Below are 17,879 nucleotides of genomic sequence, written 5' to 3'. Positions count from 1 at the left end.
AGCAGGACTGTAGAAGAAATAAAGTGAAACCCTTCTGCTATGACCTGAAACACCCTTGACAGGATTTTTAAAGTCATAACACATACAGCACTTACATAACCCCTGTCTTCCTATGAAGGTATAATTTGCATGATTGCACTGTTCCTACACTATATTTAGATTCATTACCTGTTTTTACAGCAGCCTCCAGGAGGAAACGCATCAATGAACACATACACGTTGCTGCAACTGTGTCCCAAACCATTTGTGAAATGCTTTTTAGAAGCTAATTTGGGAGGTTGGATTGGGGCGAAATGAAATGATATGCAAATGTCTCTACAGCAGCTGCGTTGGCCATCCTTGATTAAGAAATTATCTCCCAAACGGGCATCGGAGCGATCGCAGCGCTCAGATTGGGGCACGACGTCCTGCTGTGCTGCCACTTCCTCCGTGTCCTCTGATTAGAAATGTGTCAGACGAAGAAGACAGGTCAGTCTGACTGTGAAGTGGCAGCTTTTAGGGGGTTTGTTTCTGTTCGCTGTGAGGGTAACGTGTCCGTTGTTTGTCACTACATGCAAAGGAGACAGCTGCTTTTGGTGCGTTTGATGCTTCCCCGCTCGTGCGTGGGAACTATTTGTAACAAGGTCCTGGGTCACTGCAGGCATTTTAAACAGGCATCGGCAGCAGGACTAATTTAATCTCCTCAGGGTGGAGCTGCAACTCACGTGCACAAAAAGCACTGGATTGTCCGTGAGCTTCAAAACACCACTCCTTCAAATGTGCATGTGGGTCACACACACACACACACACACACCCATTCGCACACATACATCAAGGTCAGTGTCAGGCCGGTATTTATAGAGCTCTTATGGGCTTCATGTTTTGTAGGACGTGAAATAACTCTTCCACAAGGCTGACAATTTGCCCGATCGGTGGCCTTTCTCTGCCCAAAACCTCGTTTCCTTCCTCTTGTCTCCCAAGTTTAGATTCACAGTCTCTCCTTAATAAAACAAGCTGGCAAGAGCACGGTGGAGGCACATATCCAGCCTGTTCTGCCCCCCCCCCTACCCTGTCAACAAAGCCTTCACATCTGTGGCACAGTCGGGGCCTATAAAAGCCCCTGAGGTTGAGCTGTCACCGGTTAGCGGAGTTTAATCTGCACTCGTGCACAGAAAATGAACAGTAAGGTTGACGCCAAGGCCACGAACAAAGTAAGCACTTCCACTTGGGTTGCTTTTCAAGAGGAAAAATCCAAGAAACTGTCGATGACTTGCCGCCCTTTTCGTTTTGACTTCTTTTTTTGTCACCTGCAGCGCTCGAACCCTTTCTTCTGATTTCCCTCATGTTTTCAAAGGAAAAGCTCCTGAAACATCAGCAGCACTTGCAGAGACAAAGAGACGCCATCGCCTACAGGATGAAGAAACTGGCAGCTAAGCAGGTGGAGATGACAGTAAGTCTGGGTGACATCTGACTTTATTGGTTGATTTCTCACTTTTGCTGGTATTTAACAGCTAACACCTGCAAAATCACACATGCTGGGAGCACATGGTGGACGTTTTTGACTTTGAAAGGTTAGCGAGGAGACCGACAGAGATTCTGGTTCATGTTTGTTGCGTCGGTCCGAGAACAAGGTGTTCCAAAACATCCCAGGGCCAACTGTCATCATACTAAAATCCCAATGTCAAGGCTGACGAGATGGAATTTGTTTTCTTTTTTCATTCTTTAGTGGCTTGTCTGCTTGATTGCAGCTGACTAAGTGGAACATGGAGTCTGTCCTTGTGCTGCTCTTCCACATTCACCTGAAGGTTAAATAAGTTAAGAAATTTTGAAATGCACTTTTGTATATCTGTTTGTTTTTTTCTGCTCTTTTGTAATCCTCCTGGCTTGCCATTTTCCTGTGCACTTCCATCAACAAAGCACTTCTTATTTTTTTAACATAGAAATAGCTTTTGTTTATTGTGTCTCATAAATACTTCAGTTTCTGTTTTTGAATGTGGGCTAGTCTAGATGGTAAATTAATAAATCGGTGTGGCAGCAGAAGAATTAATCTCCATATTTGCTTAGTGTTTCAAGCAAAAATATCAAGCACTTCCTCATTCCAGCTCCTCAGTTTTTCTTCAGTTAATTCGATAATAACTGCACTTTTAAACTTCCGACAAGAACCTCCCCTTCCCCGAACAACAATCATCCAACAGCATTCTGTTACAGCTCACATTCCTGCCTCCTATTGTCTTGCGATTTCAGAAAAAGACGGAGGCGGTGAAGGAGAAAATCAGGATCAAGTATGAGAACATGAAGCGGGTGCTGGATGAGGACCTTCGGATCACGCTGACCCAGCTGGACGCGGAACAGGAGGCCGCGGAGAGGCTGGTGGAGGAGAAGATAGAGGACTGCTACCACCTCACCCAGGAGCTGGACCAGGAGCTGGCCAACATCGGTGCCGGGGTGAAAACGCAAGAAAGTGACATTCAGGTAAACGCACCTGTGGTTCCATTTCAGTTTCAGTGTCTCAAGCTGTTTTCTCATTGGTATAAAAATTCCTAACAATACCTTTTTTCTTTTGCACCTTTTGCAGAATGCAGAAACAGAAAAGAGGTATGATGACACTTGCTGGAAGCACTTGCCCCTCTTTGTTTGAGGTGTATGTGTGGGAAGGATCAGGGACTTTCAGAGAGCATCAGTATCAGCCGAACATACCAATCATTTTTTCTGCAACAGAGCGGAGAGTACCGGGAAATCTGAGTTCCAACTCATTTCCCAACTCCCTATGTAACTGTACTCACGGTCGGCTTTGACTTACTGAAAATAAAAAAATAAAAAACACTTCCTTATCCAAAATGGATGGCCAATCATCTCTTATCTTCAGCGTGTCATGCTCTCACTGCAAACTTAAGATTAAATACCATCCTGATTCACGTACATACTTTTAGATCCTGTTTGCTACACAGTTGTTGTACTTGGGATTAGTTCTTACACATTACAAATAGCTGAGCTTTGTAATCAACTTTGACCTCGTGTGGAGCTCTGTGAACGCAACCATCTTTCTTTTGCTTGAAACCAGAATATCCGAAGCGCTGAAGCTGACCGACCCCGACCTGATTCACCCCGACGAGTTCAAGAACGAACAACTGCTGGGTCTCGCCATCAATCTGCTGCTGTTCATCAGATCCCAGGTCCCCGTCACCAAGAAGCTGTTTCAGAGCTGTGAGTTCAACCTAAGCGACAGGTAGATTACAGGTTACACTTGCTATAAGTAGGAGATGATCTTTACGCCTAGCGTGCAGGGTAAACAAACTATCCGTCCTTATCTTGCGTAAACAACTGATTTTATTTCGTGCAGATGCTGCAGAAGTCGTGCTTGACGCCAACACTGCCCATCCCAAGCTGATCGTCTCTCCCAAAGGCGACACAGCGACCTACACGGAAACCTGGCAGGACGTCCCAGAGATCCCCTCTCGCTTCGACAGCACCCTGAACGTGATCAGCCGGGAAGGCTTCAGCGAGGGCCGCCACTACTGGGAGGTGGAGGTGAGCGGGAAGACCTACTGGGAGCTGGGCCTCACCTACCCCAGCATCCCACGCCACGGCCGCGAGGAGGAGAGCTGGCTGGGCCGAGGCAAGGAGTCGTGGTGTGTGGAATACTTCAATGGAGACTACACCGCTTGGCACAACGGCGTTCAGCAGGAGCTGCCTCTGCTGTCGGGGAAGCAGTTCACCCGTATCGGGGTGTACTGCAGCTTCCCCGGGGGTCTGGTGTGCTTCCTGGGAGCCGACACCATGACGCCCCTCCACTGCTTCTGTGCTGGGACCTTCACTGGCATCCTGCACCAAGCTTTGTGTCCCGGGCATGACAATGAAGGCACAAACTGGAAGTCCCTTAAAATCTGCGACGCTTCCCGCTCGGCTCCTGTTCTCTGAGGTGGGGAAGGAAGCAATGTGTTTGAATGAGGGGGGGGAGGCATCAGCTGCCTCATCTGACATTCTTAACTCCTGACACTGCCTCGGCTCTGGATACTGTGCGTGTCAGGCATGTCTAAATGTGCCTAAGGGAAATTTTAAAGTGTCTCTATTTTAGATTCACAGATCGTGCAGTTCAGTTGCAGGCCTTCCTTTATAGTGGAGACGCCGAACTTAACACGCAGCCATTCAAAACATAGCGAAGTGGTTATTTTTAAATTCTGAGTGTCGTGATTCAGCAAAAATATAGACATGAAAAACTGCAAAAACAGATGGAAGAATAGCACCAGAGAAAATTCTAGTTTCTCAACACTGAATTACTTAGTCGTCCTCAGATGTATTCATACCCTCCCATTAAAGAAGGAAACAAACAGGTGTCACTGAAATAAGTTGAAATTGACAAAAGTCATAATAAATAAATAAAAAAAAGAAGAAAATCACAACATTGATTTTGAATTGTGGTTCAACAGAAATATTAAAAAACAAACAAACAAACAAACAAACAAACAAAAAAAAGACAAGTAAACAATCATGATGGGACCCGTAAACTAGTATTTAGTTGAACAACCCTTTGAGCCAATCACTGCCATCAGGTGTTTTCTGTAACTCTCAGTCAGACTTCTGCACCTGTTGACAGGTGTTTGGATTTCACTGCTCATCAGCGAAGTGCTCTAATTTGTCCTGGACATTTTTTTGTTTTTTAAAAATTCTTTTTTTCAACTACAATTCAAAAACAATGCTTATGTCACTAAATTATAATTTAGCAAATTTTTATTTATTATTACTTTTTTCCGTTTCTACTTATTTCAATGACTTTTGTGAATTTTGCCTTTTCTTTAATGGAAGGGTGTGAATACATTGAAGGACGACTGTATATGGATTTATCTGTGATTAACACTGTCTGCCATAAAAACACCAAAACTGGACGATTTTATTTTTGTCTTGCAACACTGCTAATCTATGATAAAGACTGTGGTTCTCAGCCTTAAGCAAATCTTTGCAAAATAAACACAAATTTATATTTTCACTCTAAAAAAATGTCGTCATCTCCTTAAACTACTAGACGTTGGATTTTTTTTCGAGGTTACTAAAACATAGGTAAACATGTGCTAGGGACTATTTTTAGCTGTGGATTGGTACACAACTGGTGCAAGTGGGTGTTAACGGCAGCAGGTCAATGTACAATATGTGTCAGAATAAACATTTCCAGAGTGCCTGTGATTATTGTAACGAAGGAGAAAAGTATGATGCTCTTAAATACAGATAAATTCTTGCTCGTGAAACCATTTCTTTGTTGCTGACAAGTACATCATTAGTCTGATCTCTGAAGAGAAAGAAGTTCTCCTCCCATTTAAAGCTCAGGAAATTTAAACCAGACACTGAGTATAACTTATGAAAATATCTCCAAATCTATTTAATCTCCAAGTGCCGTCAGTATTTGCTTGAGTGTGCATGTGTTTAGTGTAAAAACGGTTCACAAACGTGCAAGAAAAACGACACACACGCTACATTACACAATAAATTCTTCATGTTTAATACAATAAAAAGTTTACATAAGCATTCCTCTGTTTTTGAAGTTATTTAAACAATGTATCGCCCCAAATTAAAATAAAAAATTAAATAAAAAAATGGGCCAGATTATATTTTATATAAAATTCATTCATTCCTTTTTCCAAATCTTTGCAAATATATTCCTGAGGACAACAGCATTTAACACCGGAAAGCATTTAAAAAATATTCTTTTTTTTTTGTTACCCCTAAAGATATTTCTTTTTCCCTCCTTCAATTTCATTCCAAAACAAGTGGAGCAAACACTCCTTTCAGCACAGGTCGGGCACCACATCACTGATCAGAGATCCATGTGTCGAGAGGATGCAAGAGTCGTGGCTGCACTGGACAAGATGCCAGTACTGATCACACTCCTGGCACCTTTATATGTCGTGTAAATGGTATTAAAATAATAAAAAAGTGACTGATAAAAATACAAAGCGTGAAAAGGGGAAAGCTCGACAATAGGTGAAGTCTACTGTGGAACTTTTCCCCTCAAGGTACTGACGCGTGCAATCATGTGAATAATGTAAGAACGATGCAGGAACAGTGAGTGTTGCAGACATGTGGATTGTGTATGTTCAGACTTGTAACTGCCAGTAATAGCTGCCTCTGTGGTTGACTGACTTTGGGACGACGACGAACTTCATGTAAGTTGTAATGACCATCAGCAAATGTCGTTTATTTACTAAAAAACTGATTTTTAGATTGCCGAAATTAAACAAATTCAGTTTAAATGGTGCGCTAAGTGCTTGAAAATAGTATATAAAAGAATATATATGTATTTTTTATTTGGCTTTTTAACTCATTCTAAGGCAAAGCTCAATCTTTCAAGTAAAAATAGTAAGACACTGCGTGGTAACTACGTTTTGGTGCATGTTAAGACAATGTACAACACTAATATACAGTGAAATGATGTGGCATTTGTGCTTTGGGCTCCAGCTCAGCTTTACAATATGATATTTCCCAAATTTGTAACACAGTTTTAGTCATTCTTTGATTGTCTATGTGGTGTAAAAAAAAAAAAATCCTACAGTTTTAGTCACAATATTAAAGAGGAATGTCTCACTTTGGATATAAGAAAAAGGGAAAATCATAAAACTGACTTGTTGGACCCTGACTAAGAAATAAGTGCATAATTTTTTAACATATGCAATTACATTAGGTTCACTTATTTGGGCTTGAACAACAAGCGAGTGAAGTGTTCACCATCACGTTGAGGATACTGGTTAAATTGCAAATGATCCTTGTTTTTATGGAGGTGGACTATCTACCGTGCACTTGACCCCAAAAATCTCATGGAACTAATCACTACACAGCAAAAGATTCACGCCTTCCTAGCCACTACGTAAAATGTTTAACATGACGTTTACCCACTTCATGGGACATGAAAGAACCTGAGGATGCCAGCATGCTGCTACCAACTTAAACCTGCTAGGAAGGCTGAGACACTGAGCCTTTGGCAAGAGCATCGTGACATGTTTCTGCTCAGAGGAGTGTCGTCATTGACTTTTGTCTCTTTTTTTTTGTGACGACTGACAGTTGAAAAACATCAAAACACAGATAGCTGAAAATGTCTCGTCCATTTTCCAGCTGCGTCTTTTAACAATTCATCAGTGGGGATGTAATCGATCCTACAGCGTTTGTGATCAGTTTCCTAATGAAGATATTATAGACTGAAAAGTTTAGGTGGAGTGAACTCACATGAGGTGACAAGATTAATTCATTAAAGCTTTTAAAACGCTCAACTCTCACCTGGTTCCCAATTAATTTTCCTGTGTAATGGTGACTACGCCCATTGTTGGACAGGAGAAGCCAATTTTCGGTAATAGCGTTCAGCTTTGGCCGCTCCTTGCTCGTCGGTGTCCACTAGGCACAGTCCCTTTTCAACATCTATTGCAAATGCTGGAAAATGGAGAGACACAAATTCAGATATGATTCCCCAAACCCACAAAAACTGGCAGCGAATTTTCCAGGTTGGTAGAATAACATGGATATTTCACAACGCCTGTCGACAAAGATCAGATCAAATGTGACGCCATTATTCTGAAGAAGAGGAAGAACCTGAAGAAGAGGAAGAAGTTTCAGCATCAACACATGAACGCCGAGTGCCACTGTAATCGTTTTTTTTTTCTTTTTTTTCTTTCCTTCATGGAGTACTTGTTTTCAGGCCCAACTACACATGCAAAGTGTCATCTGTGCTTCAAATGTGCAGCGTCCTGCTGGGCCCGAATCATCCCTGAATGCTTTGACCGCTTAGTCAGCACCTGAAACAGTCAGTCCAGTCAGTCGATCAGTCGGTCTGAGGCACCGTGCTGTGCAGTCGGTTAGGCGGGCGGTCAGTTGAAGTACAGTTCTTTCGTCAGCATCGAGACCACGCAGGGAATCTGCTTCTTCTCACTGAAGCGCGGGTCTTCGGACCAGGACTCAAAGCTGGTGGCCACCATGTAGTTGACCCGTGTGAGGATCTGCATGATCTCCAGCTGCTTGCCAAACTCGTTGAGGACGTTGCAGAGCGCCTGGACGAACCAGGATCCACGTCCAGGGTTTCTCCATGAGTAATATCCTGGAAAAATCATCATTAGTCAGCGATGAAACTGTGCACACGCTCAAACGCTGTCACTGTATTTAGCAATAAAAAAAAACATTGCCTCATATCAGACTTCAAATTCAGAACTGTGGCTTACCTGGCACAGTCGAGTAGGCAAAGAGGAAATCTGCCTCTACAGGGATCTTATGTCTTGGATTAGCATCTGTCTCCAAGGAGTCGTTTGGCGGACCCGAATCTGTCTGTATACCATCATCAAATTCGGAACCCCGACAAGCCTGGTGGAGTAAATGAAATGACATTTCATTGTGATCCTGAGTAGCTTTCTCAACGAAGACCTGGTGAAGCAATTAAAAATTAACTGTTTTTAAAAGCTGGCAGGAGCAACATGTGACACAATAACTACCATTTGTCTGTGGGGAGAAACTGAAAACTAATCTGTTTACTCAACAAATATCTGAAAGTCTTCATTACTTAAGCCCTAAGTTGCCCATTTGGGTCAAGAGTGGCTAATAGTTAGCACAAATCTTTAACTTAACATCACTGTTACACAAACACATCTTTTTCACACCATCATTTACACACCTGGATGAAGAAGAGTTTTGGCTTTCCGACTAAGCTTTTGCACATGTCCCCCCTGAACAGCGAGGTCATGGTCTTGATGGGCATGGCTCCGTCCGTGCCGTAGATCATGCCCTCCTCGCCGTGGCTTAGCAGGATACAGGCGAAACACGAGCTGTCACTATGGTCTTCCTCCGAGGCTGACCCATACACACACAAACAAACACTGGTCTCTTAGCTCGGCTCGGGCCTCATTAAAGCGCTCTGATCACTGTCTTAATGCTCCACTTTTAGGCTTTTTTTTCTGGATTCTTGAAGAATTTGAAGCTCCAGCTAAGTTAGAAAGTTCGTTTTACATGACGTAATGAGCTACTGCTGTATGGGATTCACTCAGAAAGTATACAGCATGTAGATAGTTTATTAAAGCATTATACACAGCCTTCATTTATGTTTATTATGTTCATTTAATTCACTTAAAATTTGCAGACATGACATCCTAGCCAGGGAGTGGAACAGAGGAAAAGTTATTCTCGTGTCTAAAATGACAGTAAAATGAAAAAGCTTCACCTCAGGAGCACAAATGTGATAATTCAATTTCAGAAAAGTCTGCCCATCAGAGTCACACTGTGGCTGGATGTTGTAACTTGCTTGGAAAGCGGATAAAGCAAGTAGAAGCAGAAGAGATTAAAAAAAAAGTCGGATAGTTCCCAGCATCCCTCAGTATGTACAGGACACTGGAGGAACACTGTTAGATCTGTTTCTGATTTAATTAAATGTTGGAGGACCCTATTTATGAGTTTGAAATATTTTAATCTCAACAGTGCAGCCTATTAAAATACTCAACAGGAAATCTGTGTGCTGTAGAACAAAATGAAAGACCGTTCATTGCTGATCAGGGTTTTACATCTTATTTTAGGACTCCTCACATCCCTTACTAGAAGTTTCTGTGTTGATAAATACTTAGAGAAACTCATCAGTTCAATGTAAATGTACAACAGCTGTGATGTGTTGAAAGTAGTTCATGATCTATAAAATGAATGACTGATAAATACCAGCAGCAGCTACACAACACTGTTAGAAGAATAAACCTTCAGCAACAGACAGATCAAATTAGAATCTCTCCAATTAAAAAGAGTATTTTCTCCAATGCGTCACATTGTTGAGCCAACGTTTAAACCAATCAGGTGTAAATCAGATGAGGGTCAGGCCTTTCCCATCATCCTCCATGACAGTGGTTCTCAAATTTTTTGAGCCACAACCCCCAAGATAACATACGTTTGTGTTTGTGACCCCCCCAATTTTAATTTTCAATATGGCATGAGTAATAACTTGCATTAATGCGTTAAAAAATAATGTGTTAATTCTACAGATTAGTCTCTTTACATGAATGTTAATTTTCTTTTGAATGAATGAATGAATTGATTTTATTTCGAACAAATGAAAGGAAAAAAAATATAAACACAAAAGAAAATAATTGAAAAAAAAAAAATCGCATAATCAAATCATAATATTAAGTTCAAAAAAGGAGTTGGAAGAAGCATACACTTTTAATTTTGACAGCCCTAATGCAAATTTATTTGATAAATGTCGGCTTAATTTTTTATTTATTTTTTTACAATGATCTGGCAACCCCCTGAAATTATCTTGGGACCCCCAGGGGGGTCCCGACCCCCAGTTTGAGAACCACTGCTCTATGGCTTGAAAAACTGCAGCCACTTGATGCTGTCAAGCTGTTGCCGACATCAGAGCAAGTCGGGATGCATTGTACAGCAATCCCCTGTGATCGACTCCGCCGGCTCGTCAATGAGCCTATTGATCGGTGCTCTTAAGAGTAAATGACATGAGAAGGTCAAACGGTCCTATTGTCTGCCATGAAAAGCTGATCAATGGCCTTGTAAATGCAACTTTAGAGAGATCAATGCGTTTCCTTTCAAAGCAGCACCCCCTGCTGTCTGAGTGTTTTAAGAAACACCAGTTATCAATTAGAGCTTGTAGCTCAGTTCACCAGTTTGTTAACTGAGTATTGAGTCAGTAACACTTCTCCTAATCACAGTCGAACAACCTGTTCGTAAAATAAAGACAAATCTGTGCTTACAATAGCTTGAAATCCAAAGCTTACTCTTATAAAATAGATCCAAGTACTATGACTTCACTGTGTCATTATGTTAACATTCAATAGATTTTTAAAAGGTCCCACACGCTGGAATAAGTGCAAGAGCCAAAAACTCAGCCTCCAATACGGCACCAACATCACCCACTACTAAAGAACACAGCTCCAATATGAAAGAAACAAGAAAAATGTGGAAAATTGGCCAACATGAAGCGAAAGACGACAGCACTACTCACCCTCTCTGAGAAGACGTTCCATCTTCTCGCACGTCTGATCGTTGTAGATGCAGACGTCGAAGCCCAGGCTCTTGAAGCATTTGAACAGCTCACCTGCATCTCGGTCCGTTCCATTGCGTACATTCATCCCTGTCACGAGAATCTATTTAGAACCCTTTTGTGCAATAATAATAATGAGTAAAACTGAAGTAAAACACAGTTGAAACGTGGCCACCGTACCTGTCTTCTCATCAAAGTTTTTGTTGTTGATGATGATGCACTTTCCCACTCGCTGGTGGCTCATCTTATACTGGAATGTTGGTGAAACAATTCTGTAATGGCTTTCAGAAGAGTAGTCCTGCTCCCGCGTCTGGCCATCCTTATTCTTCTTACTAACAGAGTCACAGAGGAATAGAACACAAACGGTTATCTCTTCACTATTGAGCTTTGGCACAAAACATTTTTAAGTTCAACTGCTATTCATGTACAAACATAAAAATAAGGCCCCATTGGCTACAAAAAATGAATTTTAACAACCTTTATGATAAACAAAATCTGTCCATCTTCAATTAGTTCCATCAGCTCAGTTACAACGTTGACTCTTACCGTACGCCGGAGCGTCTTGCGATTGAAACGTTTTCTAGAAAATCTCCTTGACTCATTTTACATTCCTACTTTAGGTAAAAAACGTTTCCATACATCGTGGTCATTCGACACAAGCAAACGGAGAAAACTTCCAAAACAAAGTAACGCACGCGCAACTGAAAAACAATCTGAACCACTCACTCAGAAACCAAAGAGTACATACGTTGTCAAATAAGGCATTAATGTCACGGCCAAATTTGGTCGCAGTAATCCACCGTCGGGTTAAAGAAGAAACTAGAACATCGTCGCGTAGCGTAGATATGAAAAAAAAAAATCCGAACCGCACCAATGTAGATTGAGCGAGAGGAAATGTTCCACGAGCGTCAATTCTCACAGACCTGTCATATTTCCATTCTTTAAAAGATCCATCCAGATAACTAAGCCAATAGTGGCCCACCGGGGGCTCACAGAATCCAGGCTGGTTCCAGAAGAGCCTAGTCATCAGGTTGCTCAAGCACTGGAACAATACACGGCAACCAACACAGCTCATGCACACACGCTCACAGGCAGCTCAGCCATATTCCAATAAACATGTGATCCAGAACTTTTTGAAGCCCCCTCCTCCCCCCTCCCACCTCCAAATTGTGCCAACATGCCGTGCCAAACAATTGCACGAGGGTGGGCAAAGAGCTGCTGGCCTGTTTTGCTGTGGGCTGGGCGCTGCAGAAAGAGGAGCAGGTACAGCAGGATGAATAGGAGGCCGTGGTCTTACCTGGGTTCGTCATTAAGCGCTACGCCACTCTGCATCTGAAATGTCTTGGTTTTTTTTTTTTTTTGTCTCGTTTCGATTTTTTTTTTTTTGGTCCCCCCTAAAAAAAGTTTCTCCAGACCCGGTAGCTTAATTTTTGGTTGTGTGCTAGGATACTGACATGCTCTCTGTACTGGATGGAGACCTGACTGGGCCAGCAGGTGCTGAGGACGGGGGCGGCGCACTGTGAGCCCCCTGAGTCAGCAGCCTCGCCACCACACCAGTGCTTTCTAAAGGCCTATTCACACACGGCCCCTGTGCCTCGCGCCCTGCTGAGGTCAGACAGGGCAACAAGTTGCTCCTGTGCTGACAGGCACAGAATCCACCTGTACCGACATACCTGCTCTGAGGGCCTAAAAACCTAAAAGACGCACAAGAAGGAACACAACTGTAAAACGTTCAGAAAACCTGCCTTCACCAATGACAAATATGAATCCTTTCTGACTTGGTTTAAAGACACATTTGGCCAAAAGTTTCAACAAATAAAGACGATTACCATCATCACCATTACCGTCTGCTAACTGGAAAGAGAGAGCACATCACACCCATCCTGGCCTCCCTCCACTAGCTGCCAGTGCATTTTAGGGTTTAAGATTCTTTTATGTGTTTTTAAACCTTTAAATGTTCTCGCCCCGCCCTACCTCTCTGAGCTTCTTCACCCCTAAGCCCCTGCATGGTACCTCCGGTCAGCTGATCAGCTGCTCCTTGAGGTACCGAGGTCCAAGCGAACGCTCAGAGGAGACCGAGCGTTCTCTGTTGCTGCTCCTAAAATGTGGAATGGCCTACGTTTGCACATCAGGCAGACCTCCTCACTGTCTGCTTTTAAAACCAATTATAAAACTGGCTTTTAACCCAACATGAGACCTGGCTCTGTTTTAGTTGTTGGTTTGTTGTGTTGTTTTTATGACCCCCCATGTACGGCACTTTGTTTCAGCTGTGGCTGTTCTAAAGCGCTTTATAAATAAAGTTGATTTGATTTGATATCATGTACAATAGACGTACCGGTTGTGGTCAAGCCGTATTAAAATGAAAAAGCTACACACCCAAGTCGAGTGAATGAGGCGTTACCAGTTTATTCTCACTTCTATATATGTTGTCATGTTTGCTATCAGGTCACTATAATATATAGAAATGGCAGTGAAAGACACACACCCCTCTTACATTAAAGATATAATAATTTCTCAGGATGTTATACAATGTTGTGTCTTTAAATGTCTTTAAACAATTCAGCTGTTGAGGAATTAAAAAAAAACCCTTTTATATATTTGAAACTCAAAATCTGAGACACTGTTTGATGTTTTGTGGCTATTACAAAAAATGAAATCCGTTGTTATCCTGATGTTTGGGGAAGCGATCTAAATGCTAGACGGAGGCTTTTTGTGTGATTACCTGCGTCTGGGAGAGACAACAAAGGTTCAGACTGCCACCTTGTGAGTAAAACTGGAATAAACAGTCCCCTGAGTCAGTGCTGGCTACTGGACACGCTTACAAATCACACATAGATGTAAGAAATTGTAAAAAATAATTGCTCTATAATATAATGAATTCAAACATGAGTGACTTTAGACTCTGCTGGAGTACAGTCTTATTTTAGGCACCCACTTGAGGACTGACCCCAGTTTAAGATTGTTTTCATGCTCCATTGCCACACGACAGTAATTAGGTTATCCAAAATTGTGTCGCTGTGTCAAATCAAGGTTATATATTTGATTTTTTCTCCTTTAGTTTTGATGAGCTGGGGAGCACAGCCACAGTAAGGTGTGGAACTGCAGACCTGACTGAAAGTTGTGGGCGATCTTTTCCTTTTGTAAGGAGTCCATGAAAAACTCCTTTAACTGTGTGTTTGTGGACATCAATCTAATTTTTTTTTACAACCATTACTTGAGAAATGTCACTACTGCATGCTGTCTAACTTTTAAAAACACATATTTTTACAACATTTTGATGCTAGACCTTCATCAGAAAATGGTTTAATGCAAAAAGAAGTCATAAACGTATGCATACATGTGCTGTGGATTTCTGGAGGCTTAGATGCTGTATATGTTGTACTGGGGAGGCTCTTGAGTAAGTTGATTATTAAATTATTTTATTACTGATGTTTTATGAGATCTTGTTGTATTTGTTATGTAAATGTATCTCTGCAGGTTTACCTGAATATGGAGCTGTGTAGGTTTTGTTGGGAATGCTGTTTGGCCCTTAAGGGTTTTAAGCATTCACATCATATCATTTTACAAATATAATGTAAACAACTGAAGGTACATTTATGATTGTGATTGTATTTTCTACATTTCTACATGCTTTTGAAAACTGTCCTGCAGTAGAATGATATTCTAGACTTCCTGTATCACATAGGGAACGTACCGCCACTATCTACTTTAGGAGGCTTTTCTTTGTCATAAAGCATTTATCTGATAAAAGTCCAGCACGGACAGGTTGCATAAAAATGTAGTTTAGCGAGTTAGACCGCATGTTGGACTCTACTTAAAACTTTTGGATATCCTCGTCCCTCTTCCATGCACCTGAAATAGTCAGTTGGCTTGCAATAGAAAGCATACTTTATTTCTCATCTGAACTGGACAGTAGAGCAGCACATTGCTCTAGATCAGTAGCAAAAAGACAAACTACAAACTGTCTGCACAGCAAGCTTGCAACTAAAGAAGATAGTGACATGTAGTTTTATCCATTTATCTGACAGCAGCTGAACATGTTGGCTTCATGTTGGAATGAGCACCCGGCTCACTTGTCCAGAAAAGTCGCAAAGGCACTCCTCTACTATCGTAAGTCAGAAGCAAGTCTGTATCATTTTTAACACTGCACAAATCTAAACTGCATGTCAACACACTCACGGACAGGCAAGCAAAACTTTGAAATGGTCTGCACTTACATAGCGCTTTTATCCAAAGCGCTTTACAATGTGTTTCTCATTCACACACACATCCATACACCAATGCTGCCATACAAGGTGCTGCCTGCCATTGGGAGCGACTTCAGGTTCAGTGTCTTGCCCAAGGACACTTCAACTGTGGAGGGGATCATACCGCCAACCTTACAATCAGAGGACAACCGCTCTACCACCTGAGCCACAGCCGCCCTACTTTGAGCTGTGTGAAGATTTAGAGAAAACTTGTTGCACATTTCAGCACCAATATTCATCAAAAAACATCACAGAGAACACAAAAGACAGTCTGTACTTACAAACTCACCACACGCTGCAATTTCTTATCTATTAGGCTACAAACTGAAATGTCTGTAAAAATAAAACAGACTAACAGCTCAGATTAAGACTCACGGATAACATCTGCAACATCAGGCAGCAGCAGGATTCATACAAGAGCCTCCAAATCAAGAGCACTGTGTGCATTTACATACAAGGTACGATGGAACAACGGCATCAGTTACTTCTATTAAAACTGATCTCGGATATGGAGACAGGATCACTTTGTACTTTTCATCACTTTAGACAGATGAGCTGTCACACACACAGCCACGGTTTATAAACTGCATTTACATCATTTGTTACATTCCAGCCGTCCTCAGGTTGAGTCCGGAGCTCCATCACAGCTGTCAGGATATTTTTACTTTAGTGTTGGTAAGCAGAGGTTAGATTATCATCACGCATGAACAGACTTTTCAGTGTCACAAACCAAACAGGTCTTTAGTAATTTGGACAGTTTGATAACCTCGCTACGAGTATAGACTTAGGCTTCAGCTTGTTATTGCATTACTGCGTATTATACAGTTGTTCTCAAATGTATTCACACCCTTCCATTAAAGAAAAGGCAAAATTCACAAAAGTCACTAAAATAACTAGAAACTGAAAAAAGTAATAATAAATAAAAATTTGCTAAATTAGAATTTTGTGAAATAAGACATTGTTTTTGAATTGTGGTTGAAAAGAATAAAAAAATAAATAAAAAATAAAAAATCTGTCCCAGACAAATTAGAGCACTTTCCTGATGAGCAGTGAAATTCAAATACCTGTCAACAGGTGCAGAAGTCTGATTGGGAGTTACAGAAAACACCTGTTGAACCACAATTCAAAAGCAACTTCATGATTTTCTTTTCTTTTCTGTTAAAAAAAAAATGTATTACTACTTTTGTTAATTTCAACTTATTTCAGTGACAGATGGTTTTTTTCCTTCTATCTTCCTCCATGTCACCTTCGCCCCACCTTGCCGAAACCTCGGCGTCATTTTCGACACTAAACTCACTTTCACCCAACACATTAATTCTGTCACAAAAACAGCCTTCCATCATCTAAAACACATCGTCTGCCTCCGCCCCTCTCCCTCTTTCCCCGCAGCAGAAACCCTCATTCACGCTTTCATCACATCACGCATTGACTACTGTAATAGCATCCTTTTTGGTACCACCACCAACATCCTCAATAGATTACAGTACATCCAAAGTTCTGCCGCCCGCCTCCTCACCCTCCTCTGGAACTCTCTCCCACAACACATCCGTGACACCACAGACCCAGTAACTTTTTAAATCCAAACTAAAAATTCACCTGTTTCGCTCTGCTTTTCTCACTTCAACCTTTATCTTGATATCTTGTGTTGTTTTTATCTGCTTGCTTTTATTTCTGCAAAGTCTAATTTTGTATTAGTTGCTTTCATTTGAGTTTTTGAAACGCGCTATACAAATAAAATGAATTATTATTATTATTTAATGGGAGGGTATGAATACATTTGAGGACGACTGCACATCACAGGTGTACTGTCTAATTCCGCACACAAGTGACAAATATTAGGAGCACACCGTGGATCTCTCCATCACTATTTTGTACATGCCTGAATGAAGCTTTAAGAAACATTAACAGAAAAAAAGACCAAAGTCTGAACGCCATAATGCCGCCACTTTAGCTGACTGAGGTAGCAGCAACGCTGCATGTCACATACCTGAAAATGATTCTAAAAGCACAGACCCGCATTCTAAAGAAAGAGGATGACAGCTGCCAAACAGGCAGGTCGTGTCTGTCAGGTTGGGCACAGCATTGCAACACAACTGAATTTCAACAGATGGCAAGAGTAACCGGCAAAATACTGCAAACCTGAAGGCCTCAGGGGATGGATTGCTGTCACTTGTTGTGCAACAATACTACAACATAAAAAGTGTGTGTGTGTGTGTGTGTGTGTGTGTGGGTGGAGGGGTGAGGGCATCATAATGAAAGAGAAAACTACGTTATAAAATATGCACAGTATCATATATGCCTAAAGTAACTTATATTTCTAACTATGTGAGGTTCCCACATGGATGCATGTATAAGTTCCCCTCGGCAGTGAACAGGCTGATCACCTTCCAAACAGCAGAAATCTTCCTTTGCGGTCAGGTTTGGCGTCTGTTTCATCTACAGCCAGCTTCCCTTCCTCAACTTCACCTCCTAAGTCAGTGCGCTCAGCAGGTTTTCCAGCCATCTGCGGACACCACACAAACAAACACTTAGCATTTTATCTTGCGGTTTGCTACACTTACCGCTTGTTTCCTTCATTTCCTCCACTGCTGACACCGTCAAGAGCTGCTCAACAGAGTATCTTAAACACATTACAGCCATCTAGCTAGCTTAGC

The 17,879-nt window shown here is 41.7% G+C and overlaps 2 protein-coding genes across 2 annotated transcripts; one reads left to right on the top strand and one right to left on the bottom strand.

The window, feature by feature from the left end:
- Positions 1-1,128: 1,128 nt before the first annotated feature.
- On the top strand, positions 1,129-4,329 carry LOC103354254 (E3 ubiquitin-protein ligase TRIM21). The gene is made up of 6 exons (XM_008277565.1): positions 1,129-1,190; positions 1,334-1,429; positions 2,224-2,451; positions 2,555-2,574; positions 3,041-3,183; positions 3,320-4,329. The coding sequence occupies exons 1-6, from the start codon at positions 1,155-1,157 to the stop codon at positions 3,895-3,897; spliced, it is 1,101 nt and encodes a 366-aa protein (XP_008275787.1). The 5' UTR covers positions 1,129-1,154; the 3' UTR covers positions 3,898-4,329.
- Positions 4,330-5,446: 1,117 nt separating this feature from the next.
- On the bottom strand, positions 5,447-17,728 carry casp7 (caspase 7, apoptosis-related cysteine peptidase). Its single transcript, XM_008277564.1, has 6 exons — positions 17,610-17,728; positions 11,159-11,310; positions 10,940-11,068; positions 8,618-8,793; positions 8,172-8,310; positions 5,447-8,050 (listed from the first exon to the last, which is right to left on the bottom strand). The coding sequence occupies exons 1-6, from the start codon at positions 17,726-17,728 to the stop codon at positions 7,824-7,826; spliced, it is 942 nt and encodes a 313-aa protein (XP_008275786.1). The 3' UTR covers positions 5,447-7,823.
- Between the last annotated feature and the right edge of the window lie 151 nt (positions 17,729-17,879).

This window comes from Stegastes partitus, unplaced genomic scaffold, assembly GCF_000690725.1.
Source record: "Stegastes partitus isolate 25-593 unplaced genomic scaffold, Stegastes_partitus-1.0.2 Scaffold101, whole genome shotgun sequence".
In the NCBI taxonomy this organism is placed as follows: domain Eukaryota; kingdom Metazoa; phylum Chordata; class Actinopteri; family Pomacentridae; genus Stegastes; species Stegastes partitus.
This window is presented reverse-complemented; position numbering and strand designations above follow the sequence as displayed.

Bases quoted from the DNA above. Each gene is read 5' to 3' on its own strand.
- LOC103354254 (XM_008277565.1), top strand. From the start codon at position 1,155: ATGAACAGTAAGGTTGACGCCAAGGCCACGAACAAA. The intron at 1,430-2,223 runs GTAAGTCTGGGT...TTGCGATTTCAG, and splicing joins CTAAGCAGGTGGAGATGACA to AAAAAGACGGAGGCGGTGAA. The intron at 2,452-2,554 runs GTAAACGCACCT...CACCTTTTGCAG, and splicing joins CGCAAGAAAGTGACATTCAG to AATGCAGAAACAGAAAAGAG.
- casp7 (XM_008277564.1), bottom strand. From the start codon at position 17,728: ATGGCTGGAAAACCTGCTGAGCGCACTGACTTAGGAGGTGAAGTTGAG. The intron at 8,311-8,617 runs GTGTGTAAATGA...TTACTCCACCAG, and splicing joins CAAAACTCTTCTTCATCCAG to GCTTGTCGGGGTTCCGAATT. The intron at 8,051-8,171 runs GTAAGCCACAGT...TGATTTTTCCAG, and splicing joins TGCCTACTCGACTGTGCCAG to GATATTACTCATGGAGAAAC.